The sequence below is a fragment of the Anguilla anguilla genome, chromosome 17 (genome assembly GCF_013347855.1).
Source record: "Anguilla anguilla isolate fAngAng1 chromosome 17, fAngAng1.pri, whole genome shotgun sequence".
Lineage (NCBI taxonomy): Eukaryota > Metazoa > Chordata > Actinopteri > Anguilliformes > Anguillidae > Anguilla > Anguilla anguilla.
The window spans coordinates 28,649,350-28,665,992 of record NC_049217.1 but is presented as its reverse complement, the minus strand read 5'-3'; the positions used below and the strand labels follow the sequence as shown (position 1 = coordinate 28,665,992).

Sequence of the window (16,643 nt, the reverse complement as noted above, 5' to 3'; positions counted from 1 at the left end):
CAAAGCTTCCGCCTGCATTTAGCTACCGAACTGGAGCTGTGAAAAAAAGTGCCCGAGATTACAGCGGCGCTCCTGAATAATTTGATGTGAAATAGGTTCCCAAACGACCGGTGAAGTACGACCGCAGTCATTCTTGTAAAGGGGCTGTTTTAATTCAAGTCAATTTCACACTCCATTACGACTGTAAATGAGGAATTAAGACAGCCGGATGTCAGTTGGAGGACCAGCAACAAAGAAATCTGTGTTTACACAGACGCTAACAGCCTCACATGATGTGTGTGCACATACAGTAAAAAAGACAAAGCCTTTATAAAAAAGGTTCCCACGTGGCATGGAAGTACAGTGCTTAGTACCGCACTTGGATAGACTGGGCTTAAATAAACTGCACTCATGCATATGTTGAACAAGGAGAATTCCGCCCCAAGTTCCCCAACGCATAAATACACTCCGTGTTTCATCCCTCTCATGACTAGCGCCCCCCAGTGAGGGCAAAGGGCCATAACACCCCCATTGAAATAAAACACACACATGCGTGCACATGCACAGACACACACACACGTGCACGCTCTCACACACGCCTGAGCTCGCACGTGACATGTGACACACACACACACACGCTTAACCGCAAACTCACACACGCAAGCAAGACACAGAGCAGCACTTCCCAGCAGCTAATCCAGGACATTTGTATGGGATATTCACATGAATACCAACGCTACTTAGCATTCACCGTAGCAGGAAAAAACACTTCAGCGCTGAATTGCAAGCTACTGTATGTACGCCACTTACCCGGAGCAGATTTGCATTGGAACAATTTGTCTGTCAGCGCAATTAATTATTGAATCCGTTTCTCTGCTGCTGAATATGGAATGCATTCATCTGGGGGACACAGTGGTCTCTGGGGACCCTCAAACGATACATTAGCTGACAAAGAGGTCTGACAGAGCTACAGCAGGCCTCTGCGGGTTTCGAAAGCAGAGTCGATTCCTCAATAACTCGGGTTAATTCATTCGCTTAGCGTTTCTATCGGTAACAGAGTTCTCGTTTTTTTCCCTTTGCCAGTCCCGTCCCGTTGTTGAAAAGAAATATGAAAATTAATTTTTCGGCTGTTTGAAAACAAACGTCAAATCAAACGATTCGCCTCACGGATAGAATGGCTGGACGCGAAGTCCAATACGGATCGGAGCAGCACCCTACGCAGACCAACATCGGTCACATATCGAGCCGGGTCTTCCCCTTGTTTGCTGAGGCATTAACGTCCATGTGCTGTACATCTCAGCTGTCCGCACAGTCAATATACCTGCCAAAGCTGGCGTGTTTGACCCCTCTCTGCCCCCAAGTGCACAGCATCACACTTGCTGTTGGTTGGGTAATCCTGGGTGGGTAAGACAACCGTTTACCCTCAAAATGCGGCACGCAAAATATGCATAAACCCCTCCCGTCTGAAGAGTAATGTGAACATCACAGATAAGAAAATGTTTACATGTGTCTGTATTATGTTTGCCATATTGTTTTGTGTTATTCATTTTTAACCGCAACTAAATTTTTTTCCCCCTCACCTTACATTACAGGCTTTTAGCAAACCCTCTTATCCAGAACAACGTATGCAGCTCTTGCTTTTTCCCCCCACATGGTATCTTTTTTATACAGCCGGATGTGCACTGAATGGCGGTCTGATAATAAATGGTAGACTGAAGCCCTCCCTCCCAAAGCAACACTACAGCCAATTACACACTGGATACTGGACCACGGGGAGGGGGTGGGGTGGGGCAGGGGGTGGGGGGGTTGTGCGTGCACAGGAACCCAACAGCCCACTGCTCGCTATCTTTTTAATTTAGGATTTGAATAAGCACTTAAGAGTTGCCAGATTGGCACTTAAGTGTCCTGGAGCTCCTGCTGAACCAGAAGCATGAATGTAAAACACCAGCGGGGGGGTGGGGGGGATCAGAAAGTAACAATGAATCTTTTGAGACAGTAACACAGCAAGGTTTTAATGCAGAAGTGAAAAATGGACGGGAATCCAACATTCTTATCAGTTTTTAATAATGCAAACGAGCTATAAGGGCAAAAACAAGAGTCATTTCAGCGCGTCGGTTCGAGGAAGCGCAGCCTCGCGCCGGCACTGGAGGGGGGCGGAGCCCGGGACTGTCAGTCACTGGGTGTGAGGGCGGGGCGGGGCGGGTGGGGGAAGCGCCAGCGGAGCACGGCCCCGTCTTGGCTGGTGCTCACCACGCACCTGCCGGCGGAGCAGATCCTGGCGGTCGTGATGCTGCCGCTGTGGCCGACGCCCACGTGCGTCACCTCGCCGTTGGTGTACATCCACACCTTCAGCAGCTTGTCGTCTCCGCCTGTGGAGACACGCCCCCCCGGCCCGTCAGCCCTCCCTAAAGCTCCGCCTCCCACAGGCCTTCTCACCGCACACTGAAGAACTACACATATAGACCACGGCCTAGGATCAGCGCTGCTCAACTCCAGGTCCTGTGGGCCACAGCGTCCAACCATGCACTACAGCAGCCATGCACTACAGCAGCAATGCAATACACCAGCCATGCACTACAGCAGCAATGCACTACACCAGCCATGCAATACACCAGCCATGCACTACAGCAGCAATGCACTACAGCAGCAATGCAATACACCAGCCATGCACTACAGCAGCAATGCACTACACCAGCCATGCAATACACCAACCATGCACTACAGCAGCCAGGCACTACAGCAGCCATGCACTACAGCAGCAATGCACTACACCAACCATGCACTACAGCAGCCAGGCACTACAGCAGCCATGCACTACACCAGCCATGCACTACAGCAGCCATGCAATACACCAGCCATGCACTACAGCAGCCATGCACTACACCAGCCATGCAATACATCAGCCATGCACTACAGCAGCAATGCACTACAGCAGCCATGCACTACACCAGCCATGCACTACAGCAGCAATGCACTACAGCAGCCATGCACTACACCAGCCATGCACTACAGCAGCCATGCACTACACCAGCCAGGCACTACAGCAGCCACGCACTACAGCAGCCATGCACTACACCAACCATGCACTACACCAGCCATGCACTACACCAGCCATGCAATACATCAGCCATGCAGTACAGCAGCAATGCACTACACCAGCCATGCACTACACCAACCATGCAGTACACCAGCCATGCACTACACCCGCCATGCACTACACCACCTGATTTAGTTTTTTATTTCTTTTTTATATCTGATTGCTCGAAAACTGTGGGTGTACACCTTATCCCCTTCGGCCTGGAACGCTGGGTCTGCTGTGGGTGAGGTGTGAGGTGTAGCTCATTACCTGTGATGAAGTAGTCTCCGTCCTGTGTGATGTGAGGTGTGAGGTGTAGTCTGTACCTGTGATGAAGTAGTCTCCGTCCTGCGTGATGTCCATGGCGTTGATGGATCCCGTCAGCGACCCCTCCAGGTCCCTCACGGCAGTGCCGTCAAGCACCTCCCAGTAGGCAATCTACGCAGAGAAGCAGCGCTCGCTAGCCATTACCGCTAGTCATTACCGCTACAGAACAGACAGCCGCACAATATAAAACTCTATAGCTCACTTTCAGTTACAAGTCAAAATTAATTTATCGACAAAATGTTCACAAAATCCAAAATAACGTATTGCCCTCGCTTACAGTTAGTATTATTAGTATCGGAAAGTTGTTTTATTATCATTGCCACTTGTTTTACAATCATAAGTTATTTATAGGACACTTTAAGGCATGGCACCCATAGCCTTTACTGCTTTGGTAGAGCAAATGCACTCTGTGTTAACTGTCGCTAATGTCGGAATTGATATTTTGCGGAGTTCTCTCACAGAACGCGCCATTATCCCGCCGTTACGCGGATGTAACGAGCGCTGTGGGATTATGAATACAGGATGCGGCTCGTTTCTGCAGGTTTCGAAAACCGCAGAGTTTCCCCCTAATGAGTCCTCCGTATGCAAGCCGAGGCCGCCACTGCCGCCGCCGTCCGTCAAACAGTAACGTGCGGTGGTTAAAAAAGCTTCGCATGGCTGCAGGAGAGAGAATCATCTCCAGGGCTGTCAGATGCCTCCCTTCCAGCCACGGCTACAAACTGCAGCTGCCGCTTGAAGTTATTTATAGCACATAGTTACCACTTTCTCCACTATAATAGTAAAAAAAAAAAAAATTCAACTTTAATCGCAGACGCGATGTTTGAAAGAACAGCGTGGCTCTTGTTTTCTCCACGCTCGTGTGCGCGGGACAGCGATGTGGAACAAAATCGCGTTCACAGGCAGCCCTTCCGTGGCGGTAGAGGGATTATTTTTAAAAGGACACAGATCGTTATTCAGAATAAAGAGAAACGGCGTTGTGAGAGCACTGAATAACGCTCGGTAAATGTGACAGACTGCGCTGTCTGCTCGCGAGCAGCTTTTAAACGCTGCTCCCGTTGAAAGGCCGGAGCCGTTCGGCTCTAAAGTGGAAGTTACAATACACGCAGAGTTCTGTTCACAGGCTGTTACCCAGAAGCCCTTATTTACCAGCGCTGACCTCACAGGGCGCTCTTCCAATGTAGGTTTAAGGTTTGGAATAAAGGTGATATTATTGCATCTTGGTACTGCACATTACTGTCTACATCATGAAATAAGCCCCTGTTTCGGTAATTTATCCTAACATAAAGTTTTTTTTATAAATGTGTAGGATTAATTAATCACAAAAGTTTTTTTTTTTTTTTTTTTTTTTAATCTGCAGCAGTGGTGATCCTCTACAGTCTTCAATACAACTCGGTCTCATTTCTGATTTAGTCTTATGGATGTTAAAGACGACAGATAAATTAAGGCACCAATCAAGGTTACTGACCTTCTGAGGAATGGGAGTTGACTAAATTGAACTAAATTAAAATCAAATCTATTCAATCTGTCTGTAATGCCTAACTTTGATTTACGACAGTCTGTTACCTTCCTCATTCCTTACAAAGTACTTTACTGGTCTCTGAACCTAGGGGAAAATCTCCTGCCGTTAATAAAAAAATAATCAAACTTAAATTTATTACTCATGATGAAGGGCAAAGCTGACTGCAGTCAAATCGATTTGTAGTCACATCTGAGAATAAACTCACATAGTGTTACAGAGTGCAGTAGGAATCAAAGGTGGTGACTACATTACCCAGCAACACCCAGGGCATCAGAGCTGTGGAGTCCTACCTTCCTGTCTGAGCCAGTCGTTATGATTTGGTACCCGCTGGGGTGGTAACACACGCTTCTGAACATGGTGTTGGCCAACACCATCTGCTTCCTCACGTAGCTCCTGCCGACAGAGGAGGGGAAGACTGAACACAGGGAATGTAAATGCGCTCATTACCGTCATTATTGTTCTAACTCCTCCCCCACCTGCACATCCCAAACTCACCCTTTCATTATTGTTCTAACTCCTCCTCCACCTGCACACCCCAAACTCACCCTTTCACTTCCTCTCACCACAGTAGTGTTAGTAAAGTGTATATTTTAAAGTTTTTGTAAAGTACTAGTAAAAGTGGACATTTTGATGTATTAGTAAAGTATTAGTGAAGTATTTTTTTTAAAGTATTAGTAAAGTATTTGTAATTAATAATAATAAGTGAAAAGACGGGCGGGCCCTTCTTACACCAGGTCCCAGACGATGCAGGCTCCGTCCGTGCTGGCGGAGACGCACTCCTTGTCGTCGCTCTTGAGCGTGATGCGGGTGACGGCGCCCTTGTGCTCCTTCATGTTCTCAATCAGCCGGTACGAGCCCGGCTGCACGTCCCACACCCTCACCTGGACGAGAGCGCGGCCCGGAACCAGAACCAGAACCGGAACCAGAACCAGAACCAGAACATGAACCAGAGCCAGAACCGGAACCAGAACCGGAACCAGAACAAGAACCAGAACCGGAACATGAACCAGAACCGGAACCGGAACCAGAACAAGAACCAGAACCGGAACATGAACCAGAACCGGAACCAGAGCCAGAACCGGAACCAGAACAAGAACCAGAACCAGAACATGAACCAGAGCCAGAGCCGGAACCAGAACCAGAACCAGAACCAGAACCAGAACAAGAACCAGAACCAGATCACATGTGATCACACTTGGGACATAAACAGGATTTTACTTTAGCACATAAACCAAGGGCTGCCCGACCCTGTTCCTGGAGGTCTATCGTCCTGTATGCTTGCATTTCAACCCTAATTTGGCACACCTGATTCTACTAATTAGCAGCTCAACAAGATCTCTAGCTGTTGAATGAGGTGTGCTTTGTTAGGGTTGGAGTGAAAACCTACAGGATGGTAGATCTCTAGCTGTTGACTGAGGTGTGCTTTGTTAGGGTTTGAGTGTAAACCTACAGGACGGTAGATCTCTAGCTGTTGAATGAGGTGTACTTTGTTAGGGTTTGAGTGTAAACCTACGGGACGGTAGATCTCTAGCTGTTGAATGAGGTGTACTTTGTTAGGGTTGGTGCGTGCAAAGACCACACCCTCTCACCTCCTGCTAACCGAGGGTCTATCTAATCTCGTCTTGCCCTGCTATTAACTAAATTCGTCTCACACATTGTCACAAAATGCATTTAAATGCTTATTTGAATGCAACAAATGACCATAACTTCATTTCCCGTTTCATACTAAACGTTATTGCTTTATATTTATCCCACATCTATATCAGTGCTGACTCCTGTTTCTTTTGGTAGGTTCTTTCTTTGGTTCGTTCTTTTGAACCCAAAAATCAATTGCCATTAATGGCAGACACACGAGAAGCAATGAGATTTTTAAAAAAAACAAACCTGTAAACAGTAATCAGCCAATTTAATCAAAATGTAATGTCACTAGCAATATATCCAGCTATAAAAAGTTGGCAAATAGCAGCGCTATTGATCTTGAGGCTAATATCATCCGTTAACCTGTACAGATGGGCTTTCTATGGCTGCCGCATGCTGCTGTGTTATATTGCTAATGTGTCACACACAGTATTGAAGTGAATAAAACAGTCGACTTCGCCCATGATGAGAAATTACAGCAGCGGCTCGCAACTGCAGCCAAAGCAGACGAGTTCTCTAAATCTCACAGAACGGGCGAAACCAGCAGGGAGGTGGCCATCGACCGCTGAAGTTAAATTCCCAGTGCATTACATTACAGGAATTTAGTAGACGCTCTCATACAGAGCGACTTAAACAACTGTTTTACATAGCATTTACATTGCATCCATTTGTACAGCTGGATATATTCTGAAGCAATGCAGTTGAAGTACCTTGCTCAGGAGTACAAAGGCAGTGTCCCTACCCGGAATCGAACCTGTGACCTTCAGGTTACAAGCCCAGCTCCTTACCCATTACACTACACTACACTGAAAATCGGGACTGAAGAATGCATAGGAATTACAGCCAGGACAAATACACGGGCATTAGTCAGCAGGTTTTGTCTGTTATAGCACACTGTGGGATAGAAGGTGCAGGCGAGCCTCGGGTCAGTAACGCCCAATGAGCCGGCAGCCAGTGCTTAGGGAACAGCCTCTATGAATATTCATGAGGCGCCATACTCTCTAAGACATAAACATCCATCGCCACCAACGGTATCATTCGGGCCACACCCAGTGTAAAAATGAAAAGGACATCATGATGGAATGTTTCCGCCTCATGAAAACATAAAAATACTCCCCTTATGGAAATGTAAAAATAAAGGGTTGCACGTAGATAGGCTTGAAAACAAATGAACTGATAAATATATCTCACAGCACACAATATATTTTCCTATACATTGTGAAGTGTTTTGAAAATCGCACTATATATTTCTTTCTTAAATCTATTGTCAGTGTATTCCTTTTCTGTTGAGGTCCACTTCAATGATGGCAGAACTTCCAATGTTATTAATAGGGAACTAAACATCTGGTTAATGTATATTTTCTATGCTGTTGTTATTAACCCTTTGAAGTCAGTGTTCTAGAACTGCTTTCTGTCACCAGTAGTGATTGCTACATCAGCATTGGAATGTTCAGTTAAGAACATTCTAATTGCTTTTTTGTGACCTCACAAATGGGGTTAAAGTGGGTTTACCTGCCCCTCCCCGCCCCCGCTGACGATGGTTCTGCAGTCCTTGCAGCAGGCCATGGCGGTGGCTCCTCGGCAGTGGGCGTTATCCACGATGAACATCAGCTTCCCCGTCTCCGGAGTGAAGCCCCGGATCTGCCCGTCACTCCAAGCTGGAGAGCGTTGGTGCAGCAGAGGGACACACGTAAGCGCCAACGTGAGTGACATCAAATGGTAAAGGTGAATAACAAACAACTAGGAAAGTCTTCCCAAGTGCATATCTGTATTGTGATGATGTGGATTATCAATATTAAGGAGATTATGGCACAAATTTAAATCACCACGGGTCCATAACTTTGACTCAGGATTAAATTTAGCAGTTTCTGTTTTGTTTCTTGACAAAAGGAGATTGGCTTACAGCGATCACCAAAATAAACCTGCCAAAGCATGACTGTGGGGAAAAAGAGCAACACCTTACATTTAAAGCGAATTTAAAGTGATGGCAACTTAAAAAAAACCGTGTGAACAGGGCACACATCAATGCGCGGTACGTATGGCGAGAACAGGCCTCCGTGGGGGGGTGGGGTGGGGGTGGGGGAGGAACTCGCCGCTGATGATGCACCGGCCGTCCATGGTGAAGTCCACCACGTTGCAGGTGACGTTCGGGACCGCGATGCGCAGCAGCTCCCGGGACGAGCCTGTGTGCCACACCCGAATATCGTTCTTTGAGCAGGTGGCAAACAGCTCGGAGGTGCCACTGAGAGAGAGAGAGAGAGAGAGAGAGAGAGAGGGAGGGAGAGGTCCCACAGTCACCCTCTTGCTGCAACTGGTATCACTCAGTGTAACATCTTCTTAAGCAGTCTGCTCCCTGGATGCAATTCAACACACACCTTAAGTCCATTTACTTGAAATGGAATTCTATTGCACAATTCAGTGTCTGCAATGTGACAGTGCAGTACAGCCACGGATACTTAATGTTATACCTCCACCTAGTGGTAGCACCTAGTAATTGCATGGTGGATAAAATCATCAGTATAATGGTGATGGCAGAGTCAAGCTTCATAAACCCTGTAGCGGTAGTAGCTACCATGAGTCATCCATTACTGACTTCTTTGAACTGATGAAAAGGCCTGGTTCTCAGTAGAAAAACCCTACAATTCAGTGACTGATACACCATAGATATTTTAGGGTTTGTGAAGCTCTGCTCCAGGTGTGGGGTGTGTGTAGGGTGCGTGTAAGGTGTGTGTAGTGTGTGTAGGGTGTGTGTAAGGTGTGTGTAGGGTGTGTGTAAGGTGTGTGTAGGGTGTGTGTAGGGTGTGTGTAAGGTGTGTGTAGGGTGTGTGTAAGGTGTGTGTAGGGTGTGTGTAAGGTGTGTGTAGTGTGTGTGTAAGGTGTGTGTAAGGTGTGTGTAGTGTGTGTGTAGGGTGTGTGTAGTGTGTGTAGGGTGTGTGTAGGGTGTGTGTAAGGTGTGTGTAAGGTGTGTGTAGTGTGTGTGTAAGGTGTGTGTAGTGTGTGTAGGGTGTGTGTAAGGTGTGTGTAGGGTGTGTGTAAGGTGTGTGTAGTGTGTGTGTAGGGTGTGTGTAAGGTGTGTGTAGGGTGTGTGTAAGGTGTGTGTAGTGTGTGTGTAGGGTGTGTGTAAGGTGTGTGTAGGGTGTGTGTAGTGTGTGTGTAAGGTGTGTGTAGGGTGTGGGTAAGGTGTGTGTAGGGTGTGTGTAAGGTGTGTGTAAGGTGTGTGTAGTGTGTGTGTAGGGTGTGTGTAAGGTGTGTGTAGGGTGTGTGTAAGGTGTGTGTAGTGTGTGTGTAGGGTGTGTGTAAGGTGTGTGTAGTGTGTGTAGGGTGTGTGTAAGGTGTGTGTAGGGTGTGTGTAAGGTGTGTGTAGTGTGTGTGTAGGGTGTGTGTAAGGTGTGTGTAGGGTGTGTGTAAGGTGTGTGTAGTGTGTGTGTAGGGTGTGTGTAGTGTGTGTGTCTAAGGTGTGTGTAGGGTGTGTGTAGGGTGTGTGTACTGTGTGTGTAGGTGTGTGTAATGTGTGTGTAGGGTGTGTGTAAGGTGTGTGTAGGGTGTGTGTAGGGTGTGTGTAGTGTGTGTGTAGGGTGTGTGTAAGGTGTGTGTAGGGTGTGTGTAAGGTGTGTGTAGTGTGTGTGTAGGGTGTGTGTAGGGTGTGTGTAGGGTGTGTGTAAGGTGTGTGTAAGGTGTGTGTAGTGTGTGTGTAGGGTGTGTGTAAGGTGTGTGTAGGGTGTGTGTAGGGTGTGTGTAAGGTGTGTGTAGTGTGTGTGTAGTGTGTGTGTAGGGTGTGTGTAGGGTGTGTGTAAGGTGTGTGTAGTGTGTGTGTAGGGTGTGTGTAAGGTGTGTGTAGGGTGTGTGTAGGGTGTGTGTAAGGTGTGTGTAGTGTGTGTGTGTAAGGTGTGTGTAGGGTGTGTGTAATGTGTGTGTAGTGTGTGTGTAGTGTGTGTGTAAGGTGTGTGTAGTGTGTGTGTAGGGTGTGTGTAAGGTGTGTGTAGTGTGTGTGTAGGGTGTGTGTAAGGTGTGTGTAGGGTGTGTGTAAGGTGTGTGTAGTGTGTGTGTAGGGTGTGTGTAGGGTGTGTGTAGTGTGTGTGTAGGGTGTGTGTAAGGTGTGTGTAGGGTGTGTGTAAGGTGTGTGTAAGGTGTGTGTAGGGTGTGTGTAAGGTGTGTGTAATGTGTGTGTAAGGTGTGTGTAGGGTGTGTGTAGTGTGTGTGTAGGGTGTGTGTAGGGTGTGTGTAGGGTGTGTGTAGGGTGTGTGTAGGGTAAGCTGTAATGTTACTCACAAGGGAAAGGCCACGGCGTTGACAGGGTGGCTGTGGCTGCTGCTGAAGAGCTCCTCCTTAAAGTCCTCGTCCCGCACGCTGTAGATGTTGCAGGCGGCCGTCCCCACGTACAGCTGGTGCCCCTTATCGGGCAGGGCGACGGAGGTGACGCCCCCCTCCAGCTGGACCGTCCTGCCGAGGAGGCAGGGTTAGGGGGCACGGTACCTACGCAGGGCTGGGGGATGTGTTGTGTGCACTTAAAACACCAGTTCTGTTTCATGCATCATACTGTTTTAGGACCTTGTCTTTAACTATGCTGAAGGCGTCTGAAACGCTGGTGTCAACATTCATGTTTCTGACATTTCTCTGTGCTCCACACGGCTGGCGTGATGTAACAGAAAATAAAGACTTAATTTAACGATTAAATTATGCATCGTTTAAGGCAATTATGCACACACACATAATTTAAAGCAATTCAACAAAAATATTTTGATATACATGTATATCATTGTCATCCTAAGGGTAACCAAATATTCTGACATGCTTTTTAGGAAATATCACCCACCCCTATGTGTAAGGGCAAATAATAATAGAAAACAACTTATATAGATAGGAGGAAGTACATAAAGATTTGTGTGATGAAAATCCAGCTGCAATGCGAGACAGCGAGGGAGCAGGCCTGGCTGGCACAGGGGTGTGACGCAGTGTGTGTCTGCTCTGATGGGGCCTGCTGAGCACAGGGGTGTGACGCAGTGTGTGTCTGCTGAGCACAGGGGTGTGACGCAGTGCGTGTCTGCTGAGCACAGGGGTGTGACGCAGTGCGTGTCTGCTCTGATGGGGCCTGCTGAGCACAGGGCTGTGACGCAGTGTGTGTCTGCTGAGCACAGGGTTGTGACGCAGTGCGTGTCTGCTGAGCACAGGGTTGTGACGCAGTGCGTGTCTGCTGAGCACAGGGGTGTGACGCAGTGCGTGTCTGCTGAGCACAGGGTTGTGACGCAGTGCGTGTCTGCTGAGCACAGGGTTGTGACGCAGTGTGTGTCTGCTGAGCACAGGGTTGTGACGCAGTGCGTGTCTGCTGAGCACAGGGTTGTGACGCAGTGCGTGTCTGCTGAGCACAGGGTTGTGACGCAGTGCGTGTCTGCTGAGCACAGGGTTGTGACGCAGTGTGTGTCTGCTGAGCACAGGGGTGTGATGCAGTGTGTGTCTGCTGAGCACAGGGGTGTGACGCAGTGCGTGTCTGCTGAGCACAGGGTTGTGACGCAGTGTGTGTCTGCTGAGCACAGGGGTGTGACGCAGTGCGTGTCTGCTGAGCACAGGGGTGTGACGCAGTGTGTGTCTGCTGAGCACAGGGGTGTGACGCAGTGCGTGTCTGCTGAGCACAGGGGTGTGACGCAGTGTGTGTCTGCTGAGCATAGCTAATGCGTTAATGAGCGAGCTCACAGGAAGGCGCTGAAGTTGGCCTCTTTGCAAACGGACACCACTCCGTCCCCCGAGCCCACCAGCATCTCCCCCGACTTCAGCAGCTTCAGGGCATTGATTCCCTGCTCAACAGAAAACATGCCATCTCATGTAAGCCAGGCTTCAGTCAGCGATAGTCCTCAAATTTGGCTTAAAAACTAACACAGGTGGCAGTTTTTTCTTCACAAAAACTTACATTTCTGGTGATTTCTGAACTGGCTAAATGGTGGCATTCTCCTCTTAGAAGCATCCTTTTTTTCTTCTAGTTCAATAAATGTAGAATGTTTAAACGCTTTGGCTATATCGTTTATTTTTGTTTATTCACAGCCGAGAATGCTTTGGGGGTTCCCCACTCTCACTGCCCTTCTGAGGGTCCTCATAGGCTGCTCTGTGACCCGGTGTGGATAATGTGACTCAGACAGACACGGTTCTGTGTTATTAGCAATCGCAGTGCGACAGCCATTTCAGGATCTTCCACGTTTTAGCCCACCTGGCTGAATTTCTCCTTCAGGGGTCCGTAGACGTTGAGGAGCTTGGTCCTCAGATTGAGCTTCAGGATGTCTCCGCTGCTGGTGCCGCAGTAGAAGAAGCCGTCGTCTGCAGCGACCTGTAACCCAGGGAAACCCAGGGAAGATGAAGGCAGGCAGAACCCTACTTCAGCCGTGCGCCTTGCGAATCGCACTCTCCCCGCGAGCCGTCAATTAGCACAATTCAAAAACGTTGCGTACTATATACCGACAATGTCCACTGTAAGCTTTTAAAAACATTTAAACTTTCAGAAAGCCAGGGGCGAGACCATGTGGCGCAGTTCATAGCGCAGTCAATTCTCAATGCGTACAAATTCTCCTGTGCAGCTGGGGGTGTGACTCCCAAGCATGGAATTTTCTATACTGTGAAAACCCATCTCTATCTGTAACTCCTTTCTGATACTCTCTTTTTCTCCTTTAGAAAACCACACTGAAACGTCCAAATACTCAAAAAGGCGGTTAAAATAAAGAAAAAACATGCTAAAGGAGAGAAACTTGTTATTAGTATTAGTACTTGTTATTATATGCGTAGATTTATGCTTGTTGCATACAGTATCAGAGGTTGATCTCCCTTTGAGTTTTCTATTAAATGTTCAGTCAGTTAATTATCTGAAAAGATGACCTCTGACCTCAATGCACTTCACAACTCTCCTCAGCTGTCCAATCTGGCACTCCGTGGCCCGCATCTTCCTGGTGGAAGAATCAATCTCCCAGACACGGATGGTCCCGCTGCAGGAAATGCATCACTACTGTCAATCATAACTAACAACAACACTACTAATGATGATCATGGATTCCATTTATACAGCAGCTATCAACCAAGACCAAGAGAAGGACGATACACAGAAAAATATCCAGTGTTAACGCAACTCTAACAGAGTACACATGGTCACACACTGCACCATTTATAAAAATATAAATAGTGTAATAATATGAATGGACTCACTTCCCTGCAGACAGTAAGATGTTGTCGCTCAGGTTTGAAAACCGTACTCTCAGGCACTGTACCCCACAATGCACTGCGGCTGGACTTCCACACAGAGCATCTCCCCTCTCGAGGTTCCACACAACGATGCTGAAAGCACACATGGCCATCGTTCAGCGACAGCACCACTTTTCCCACTTCCTCGACTCCAGAAGGTTCTGGTTCTGGAGATTTTCTACTACAGTTCATGAATAATCGTAAGGAGGTATGTCAGCTGGTTAGCCTATAGTATCAATGGCACCATAACATAACAGAACATAACATAACATAATGATGAGAGCAGGCCATTCAGCCCAACAACGTTTGTCATTTTTTCCTAGTGCTCTGATTACCTACAGACTAGATAGTATCTAACACCATATCAAGCCTGGTCTCGAAAATCCCCTGAGTTTCTGCCTCGACTACATGATCCGGCATGCTATTCTACACATTAACCACTCTACATGAAAAAATTTGTCCTAATGTCTGTACAGAATTTACATTTTGCTCATTTCCATCTATGTCCCCTTGTTCTACTACCAGAAGTCAACCTGAACGAATCTCTTGTAGCTGACTTTGTTAATATATCCTTTACGGATTTAATAGCCTAGGTCAGTGATACACAAGGTTTACACGTCCCATAGTTCTCAAAAAGTGAGCTACCTGCCATCATCTTGACCCCCAAGGCTTGCCAAATATTTTTCGTTAGGGGAGAAGGCCAGGTCCTCCACCTTGGCTTTGTGGAGGGTCAGTTTGGCATGGATGTCCTTTTTGGTGTTATCCCAAATAATGATGTCTGCCTAAAGTAACAAAGAGGGAAATTGTGAAAACACAAGAAATGTTTTAATATTAAGTATTACATTTTTACCTCCATGATATAAAGGTATATCCCTAGCATGCATGTTTCAGTTAATTTGTTACATTTGTTTGGATATTAAGTCACACAGACCAAATGATTAAGATACAAGTGTGGTGTTTTATGTTATTATCTAAACAAAAGTAGTAATTGATTTGGAACATTCTTTCATCACTCATATTTTAACATTTCCGGTATGACCTTCAGTTTCCATGTTCCATAATAAAGATAGCTCCTGTTTACTATAAGATGCAGAAAACAGATTTGTGCATTTTGTGTATAAGTGAATGGACTTAATTGACCTGTGGATAGTTACCTTGAAGCCGATGTAGGTCTCCTGACCAGAAGCAATGTAACGGCCACTCTTTGAGATGGCAACGCAGCTGACATTGTTTGTGTGTTCAGCCAGAAACTCCTGCGTGTTGTTCTGGATGTTCCTCTGTATGACAGTGCAGCCGAGCGGGTAAATAAGGTGCGTTTCCTCAGGGTGGAGTATCAGGCCGGAAACCACACGCCCTTCAAAGCAGAAAATGGCTACTGTTTAGTTAGTCTAAGTATCATAATTAACTTCGTGATGAGAAAAGGATTCAAAGGGGCCTGTAGTAGGAACACGATCTACATCAGTGGAGTAAGATGGTCAGTGGAAGGGACCTGAGATAATGTCCCCACAGCTCAATGCAACTTTCAATCTTTCAGTAGCCCAACTAGCTAGCTACGTGACATTGGTTCATGTTGGGATAACCTGTAATGATGAATAGATAGCTACTCATTATCATTATTTCTCGGCATCTACCTGGCTAGACAAGTATTTTAAATGTTAACTGAAAACAGATACGAATGTCTAGGAGGCCAACTATCTGACTTTAGCTAATAAGACGGATCAAAAACTGTTAGTCTAACTAGCACATTAACCGTACCGTTAAACCCAATGACGGCGTCAAGTTCAAGTAGAGGAATGTCGTCTGATTCTTCAGACATTGTTGGTTGTCAAGTAAGCTTCGCTTTTCTTAGCTTTAGAAATGTTTTTATTTTTTATTTCATCGATGAATGATGTATAGCTACACTAACGTTAGCTGCTGGTATGGTATCTAAATTCTTCGGAAGAAAATCCAAAATCTGTAAAGGTTTCCTAGCAACGAAACGCTTTTCGTCTCTAGAAAACCACGCGGAACAACAGCTATCACAGAAGAGGCAGCTAGCCGTATTTAGCTAATTCTCAGAACATAACCGGTCATTTCCAATTGACACCTGTAAAGCCACCGCGTGGCCAATCGGCACCTCTACCAACACGCCAAAATAACTGACCATACCGTATATTCCTGTGGCAAAATTAAGAAAAGTGGAAAATTACTGAAAAAAATCCAAAATGGCAGTCAATTCAAGATGGCGGAAACCCATAAGTGGTAGCTGCATGATTTTGAAATGTCTGTGAAAGAAAGAACTATTCAGAATTTTTCCATACTATAATCAAACTGCTCTATAGTAATGTGCAATGCACATAACCTCTGCAACTCTTGAAGGGTCAGTGGTCATGCCAGGGTTACCAGTCATTCAGTGTGACTCAATTCGAGTCACATCCGACTGAGGCCCCCCAGCTGTGGGTGGGCATTCATTACTCTTTGTTAGAGAAAACAGCTGTCTGAACTATGTCTGGCAAACAAACGGAAGTTGTGTCCTTTTTACAGACACAATAATCCATCAGAAAACAGCTGAAAGGGGCTTATTCAGCTTTTAATGACCCCTCGACTAGGATGTTCACAGGCAGAAGCATTGCATCTGTCTACCACGCAGGAGATTTGTTATTTTTCAGTAATGTAGGTAATGTCACTATTCCCTTTTGTGTGGGAAATATTTTTGTTAGAATTGTCACTTAGATTTCCAATAGGACATAAACTTGCTTATCTTACAGGATATGTTTGTAGTTAGCTTATATACAAATATAATTACAGTTGCACTAATGAGAGTTAGACCCATAAAATTTCAAATTGAATAATTGCCTACTTTGTTTTATTAGATTGCATGCAGCCAAGCTGGTTGTATGGCATGATAAC

At 46.4% G+C, this 16,643-nt stretch overlaps 1 protein-coding gene across 1 annotated transcript; it reads right to left on the bottom strand.

Moving 5' to 3' along the window:
- Positions 1-2,005: 2,005 nt before the first annotated feature.
- Positions 2,006-15,896, bottom strand: LOC118216369 (cilia- and flagella-associated protein 52-like). Its single transcript, XM_035397458.1, has 14 exons — positions 15,510-15,896; positions 14,909-15,108; positions 14,400-14,536; positions 13,719-13,847; positions 13,402-13,501; positions 12,736-12,852; positions 12,228-12,328; positions 10,809-10,979; positions 8,633-8,781; positions 8,052-8,197; positions 5,631-5,782; positions 5,192-5,294; positions 3,382-3,493; positions 2,006-2,348 (listed from the first exon to the last, which is right to left on the bottom strand). The coding sequence occupies exons 1-14, from the start codon at positions 15,568-15,570 to the stop codon at positions 2,149-2,151; spliced, it is 1,878 nt and encodes a 625-aa protein (XP_035253349.1). The 5' UTR covers positions 15,571-15,896; the 3' UTR covers positions 2,006-2,148.
- Between the last annotated feature and the right edge of the window lie 747 nt (positions 15,897-16,643).

What these genes read in the sequence shown, in the direction of transcription:
- LOC118216369 (XM_035397458.1), bottom strand. Translation starts at nt 15,570, where the DNA reads ATGTCTGAAGAATCAGACGACATTCCTCTACTTGAACTTGACGCCGTC. An exon ending in AGACCTACATCGGCTTCAAG is followed by an intron (nt 14,537 to 14,908) that starts GTAACTATCCAC and finishes TTGTTACTTTAG; the next exon opens with GCAGACATCATTATTTGGGA. An exon ending in GAGTTGTGAAGTGCATTGAG is followed by an intron (nt 12,853 to 13,401) that starts GTCAGAGGTCAT and finishes CCTGGGTTACAG; the next exon opens with GTCGCTGCAGACGACGGCTT.